Below are 6,044 nucleotides of genomic sequence, written 5' to 3'. Positions count from 1 at the left end.
AGAAAAACATACTAATGCCTATACATACTCTATCAGAATATCCTCCTCATAGAAAGATTAAAATGTCTGTGTCGAGAAAATGGCATATAGGTCATGCATGCTGATTAAAAAAAATGTAATTGAAAAAATTAAGAATTGAAAACTGTCAAATTGTTTATACCACCATTTCCTTTTATTTAATTTTATAGGCAATCTACAGATACACCTTTTTCACTATAATCCCTACTAAAGCATTAATTCAAGCTAATAAAAAAAAATGGTTTTGAACAATGAACAAAATGTTAAGTTTATTCACAGGACGTACCTAATGCCGTTTCACATTTATAAAATATTTCTCAATGTTTCCCAGTTGTGTTTTAAATGTGAGGTTGACGTGATACATATGTTTTGGGACTGCAACAGATCAAATCATACTGTACAGAAGATTACTGGTAAATCCTTTGCATACTCGGTCCCCGAATCCATATCTTTTGAATTGTAACATTTGAATTGTGTCTTCACCATGGTACAGAATGAAAAAAACGTTAAGTGTTTGTACATATTTGGTAAAAATATGAGTCAGGCTACTTCTCTTAAACCGTTAGAAAATCTAACCTATGACTTCCATTAGAGGCCTAATGACTTTTGGTATACTTAAGTCACCTCTATGGCTGACTATAAAATTCCACTGACCTCAGTACATATTTTGATTCTACGTATATGTGCATCTATTCTGGATTTTGGTTTGATCTTTCTCTCGTTCTTCCTACACAATGTCTTTGTATTGTAAGATAGCGATTGACTGTATATGTTGCCATGGGATACCTATATCAGTGCTGTTATTGGCATATAAGATGTTGTGTAGCATGTCTTGTAAGACATTAAAGCAAATATGTACCTTTTTTTAAAGTACCTTGAAACAGTGATATATTTAGAGGGAGCTTCAAAATTGCCCAAATACATAAAACTACATACAGTTGCTTTAATCTGAATAAAATCATATAACTGGACAGGAATGAGTGTCATTGACCCATATTCCAATAAATAACATTTACAATTATTAAAAATAATTTAATGAAATAACTGAACATTTTCATATTACAAATCAAAATGGATTAAAGTATGGAATCAATAAGCCCAACATAGGCTATGGTCCTACATATTAAAAAAATATAATGCCCATATCTAAAATATAGCTACATGTAAATGCCACCTGTAAGTAATTGTGTATATAATATATTCACACTTTCATGGATTATGTTTTTTTAGCACCATTAGCATTTGAACACCACAAAAAGGGCTGTTTGCAGGATGTAGTAGTGTGTAAGCCTTGTGACAGAACAACTGATTGTACAGCACCTCAGAACTGCTGTAGACACCCATTTCCATTCATTGAGTCCCATGGACACCAATCAGCACTGTCGAGGAGGTCTGCTAGAGAAAAGTCCGCTGAATCTGTGTCTGGTAAGAATGCAAGTTCTGGCAAGGGGTTGGGGTCAGAGTTGAAGGTGATATCTGAGGTAGAGGGTGTAGCTGTGGACGGTCCCCCTGTAACATTAACTGATGGTTCAAATGGACACTGTTTAGTGCAGTGAGGTATATGTTGTTCCAAGGCTGTGGTGTAGAATTGAAGCTCCTTCTTCAGTTCCGCGATTTCCTTTATGAATGCGGCATTAGACTGCTCTAGGGTTTGGAGTTCCTAGGTAAAAAAAAATATAGATATATTTCTTAATTAGTTTATAGAAAATACAATATTGGCATGACTTCAAGCAGAAGTAACAAAATGAAAGGAATGCGGCAGTAATGCAAGTAGTGTCAAATAAAAATCCATTTAAAACAAATTTGACCTGAGCTGCTTTTCCCACATATAAAGTTCAAAGGTCATCACACCCTTGAACACACCCACGTCTTAGAAAGGATCTGAGATGTGATTATTGGGTTGGATAAAAAAGGGGAAAGTCCTAAATTTGTACATCATCTGGAGTGAAAATGAAAGTGAATGTATGACATCTCAGATGTTGAACTGAAATAACCAGTCAGCCACTAGAATAACTAATCTGTAAGCTGTCCCAGTCATGCTCTATGTTTCCAAGAAATGCCTCCTCTGCACTGAAATGTTGTGCAATACAAATGCTCCTCTACACACACACAGACTACAAACTATTCATTAACAAACACACAAACAACATCCTCCAGAGAAATAGACCTTCTTCTGAAATGTATGATTATGGCACATTACTTCACGATTCCAAGTAAGAATATAGGCTATGTAGCAGACAATAACAATAATAAAGAATAAAAAGTAAATATATAGTTGTGTGAGTAATGCAAATGAAAAGATACAACAAATGCACGGATTTGAAGAGGTAACAAATAGGGACAGAGCAACACAAACCCATTAAAAGGGGAAAAAGAGAGAGTGTCAAAGGTTTTAATTTGCTACTGACCTCATGCAGCATGTCTGCCTTCTCTGTGTGTTTTCTGCGACTCTTTCGAGCTGCATCTCTGTTTTTGTCTCTGCGATGGTGCCTGTGGTCCTCTGACTGTGTGCTCTAAAGACAATTATCAGATCATATGATTTACACTATATAATATAAATACAGATTTATTTATATATAAACAAATAATACATATTATAGCTACATATAGCAAAATAATACAAAATATAATAATAATAATAATTTATTGCTTGTAATAATAATGAATAATTAATTATTGAAATTAATTCCTACCCAATCAAGAGGACTTTGCGAATCACTTTGAGAGAATGGACTTCCCTGGTCAAAGTTGTCCATGACAGAAGCTGGCATCTCCAAGTGCACTGATGCTTTTCGACAGTTAAATCAGAACAAAATGCTTGCATGTATACTTTCAGAATAAATCAACGGTCTTTAGTAGTATTTCACCACTGCACGAAATTTTTCGAATTGAAAAGCAAGCGCGATGAAAGAATGCTGAGGCAGAAGTAGTCTGAACTGCTGAAGTAGAGCGCCTGGTCATGATTTAAACTGCTCCGAGGTCTTTGTGATGTTGTCCGTGGGCGGCGGAATGAGCCAATAGCTCTGCGAATGGCCTGACGCAACAGAGAGCTGGACTCGAATGTTTTCGGTTTCGAATTATTTTAAATGGCCCGGTTAGCGGAGCAGGGAGATCATGGCTTCCGGCACGGTACTGCCAGTATGTAGGCTGTTCATTTCCCGCTCTACACTGACAAATACTGGGAATTCCAAGCAGGAAGTCCAAAGGGGTGTAGCTGTGAGGGGTCTGAAAGCTTATGTAAGCCTATCAGCTACAGGATTTCATTACTGAAACTAATATAACAACTTGACAAAATGAATCCAGCATTTTTTTAAATAGGCTACTCATATAATTTAGTAGGAGTTACAAGCTTCTGCATGGAGAAATGTTTGCAATCGTGTCTCATTTACAGGCATATGGCGGCAACTAATGGACAGAATCTGCTGCAAACATAAGTGCTGCATTTTCAAGGAGGGGAAAACTGAGACAAATTAAACAAACAAGGAATTTACCGTAAGGGGAGTTGTGCTGTCCAACAATTAATGTAGATGCTAGACTTTTCTTTCGATGAAAGCCAAAGTACACTGACAAACATTAAAACAATTAAATTAGCTACACGTTTTAGATCACAGTATTTCTGATTCATCATATGTTTATAATGAGATATGAACAATAAAATGATGATTGTACCCCATTACAGATGTAGCCTAGGCTATTATTATTCGTATTCTTATTATTATTATTAATACCATACTTTACTATGCTGCAATAAACTCCTTCACTGAGGTATTCAATATTCTCATTATTTTTCTTAATTGTAATTTACCATAAACACCACTAATACAAATGTCCTCTGTATTAATGTAATTATGGTTGCTTGTTTGAAAATTTTTATATTTTATTTTTAATCTAAAAAATACACCCTTAACCCTATTAATAATTAATATTTAGCAGCTAATGTTAAATAGTGATTTAGTGCAACAGGGAAGATGACCTTCCCCACCCTTTTGTCCTTTTGAATAATTCAAAACGTTTCTATTAATTTTGATGTTTCGAGATATTATAATATGATAATTGATCTTATTGTGTGTCCGTGTAGTGATATATAAAGTTGTATTATGTTGAATTTCAAAGGTTTTGGCACAGAAGACCCCAAGTGGCATTACTAGTTTTTATTATTTTTTTATTCTTTTTTTTTTTTCATGAATTTGGTCTTTTTTCAGATACATATGTGCAATTGAGACAACTTTGCCTTCATTAAATCCTATAGGTTAACTGAGTAAAATCATTACATTTGCATTTATAGTGTTTATATTAAATTTTATAATATAAAATATTAATATGCTTGCATATAAATAAAATTACATTTTAAATAGAATAGTTGTTGTTTTTAATGACACTTAAAGCTATAAATATGAATAAGAATTAACAAATTTAATCTATACATTTTGTAAAAGTTTATCAGGGATAAAAATGGCAGGCCATAGCTTACTCCTCTTTTTATTTGACACTTTATGCTATAACAATTAAGTTATCAACTGTTTGATTTTAGTTCCCATAATAACACTTTGGCTGATACATCATCATCCATGCTAAACTAATATCTAAATATGTTACAATTCAAAAGTAAATCCACATTGTTCACCCTCTCCCGTCCTACCCAAATAACAATAGGGTTAAACTAGAATGGATGACCAAGCGATCAAACAACCAGTCAGACAAAAGAACGTGAGACTAACCTACTTTACAAGAAGTTTTGGTGTAGTTCACTTCAGCTAACATGTTTAGAAAATGCACATAAGGGGACGCTATAGAATCGACTTTTAGACACGCCCTTGCCGCGGTTTTCCTGCGCCAATAGAAAAAGGCCAATAATGAATGACAGTTTGAATAGCCAATCATATACCTTCAGCTCCATCTTTTCGAGCTCTCTAACCAATCACACTTTAATGAGTTGTGTCAACTCTTAGTAACCCTTCCTTGTTTGCAGTATGGCTTTGCAATAACACTTTTATTTAGGAAATTATTATTTTCAGTGATTAATGTGCAATTTCGGATTAAGATCAATTCAGTGTTTTACACTTAAACGCTCCCGATGGGTTTACTGGCAATCTTGAATAAGATGAAGCACAATGAGCGCTACATGCTGTATGTCATCCTTTCACAGAACTGCATTCAAAAGTATTCATATGAATAATTTTGAAAACAATTTTTTTTAAATCGCTGTTGTTTTGTTTAATAAAGTACATGCTTTCTCTGTTCATGAGTGCCAGTTACTCATGTAGTGTAGTTCTCGTTACTCGTGATGCTAAAGACTGTTGTGGGTCCTTAACCTTTCTGTTTAGAGCTGTTGACAATGCTGAAAAAAAAATCCTGAAGAAGTTTAACGGCGTGTCAGCACGATCTCTCCAACATTAGGCTTAAGACACTCGATCATAAAGAGCACGGCAGGTTGAGAGCATTATTACATGCTAATTTTTAATGAAACTAATTGGCAAAAAGGCAATTATTTTGGATGCGATTAACTGTTTGACAGCACTAATATATACATATATATATACACACACACAGAGAGAGAATGTGCAGGTATACAAACTGTTTACCAATGTTACTGTGATACATAACCACGTGCATTACTTTTTGATTCTCTAGCTTCAGAGAGACTAGGTTTAACATGAATACCAGGGATGTAGGTGGCCAAAAGTCACTGAGATCATACTGGAGGAATTATTTTGAGAGTACAGATGGACTAGTGTGGGTAGTGGACATCACTGACAGATTGAGACTGGAGGACTGCAGGAAAGAACTGAGTGCTTTATAACTAAATGTTAGAGGACCAATATCTTGGACCTTGGAGTTTTATACATTTCGTTACTTGGCATCTTTTAGTGAATATAAAAGGCCACATAGTTGTGAATCAATAAAATGTAGTGTGTGGGTTTTTCTAAATACATTACACTTTGCAATTAATGCATTCTCTTGAATAGCAATAAGCAGGAGCCACTTGGTTTTTGCCAACAAACAGGACCTACCTGGTGCTTTATCAA

General features: G+C 34.7%; 1 protein-coding gene across 1 annotated transcript; it reads right to left on the bottom strand.

The window, feature by feature from the left end:
* Window positions 1-151: 151 nt before the first annotated feature.
* On the bottom strand, window positions 152-3,664 carry batf2 (basic leucine zipper ATF-like transcription factor 2). The gene is made up of 3 exons (XM_052560140.1): window positions 2,712-3,664; window positions 2,427-2,531; window positions 152-1,678 (listed from the first exon to the last, which is right to left on the bottom strand). The coding sequence occupies exons 1-3, from the start codon at window positions 2,787-2,789 to the stop codon at window positions 1,340-1,342; spliced, it is 522 nt and encodes a 173-aa protein (XP_052416100.1). The 5' UTR covers window positions 2,790-3,664; the 3' UTR covers window positions 152-1,339.
* Window positions 3,665-6,044: the final 2,380 nt, after the last annotated feature.

The sequence above is a fragment of the Carassius gibelio genome, chromosome B7 (assembly GCF_023724105.1).
Source record: "Carassius gibelio isolate Cgi1373 ecotype wild population from Czech Republic chromosome B7, carGib1.2-hapl.c, whole genome shotgun sequence".
Lineage (NCBI taxonomy): Eukaryota > Metazoa > Chordata > Actinopteri > Cypriniformes > Cyprinidae > Carassius > Carassius gibelio.
This window is presented reverse-complemented; position numbering and strand designations above follow the sequence as displayed.

What these genes read in the sequence shown, in the direction of transcription:
- batf2 (XM_052560140.1), bottom strand. Translation starts at nt 2,789, where the DNA reads ATGCCAGCTTCTGTCATGGACAACTTTGACCAGGGAAGTCCATTCTCT. An exon ending in CGCAAAGTCCTCTTGATTGG is followed by an intron (nt 2,532 to 2,711) that starts GTAGGAATTAAT and finishes AATTGTCTTTAG; the next exon opens with AGCACACAGTCAGAGGACCA. An exon ending in AGGCAGACATGCTGCATGAG is followed by an intron (nt 1,679 to 2,426) that starts GTCAGTAGCAAA and finishes TTTTTTACCTAG; the next exon opens with GAACTCCAAACCCTAGAGCA.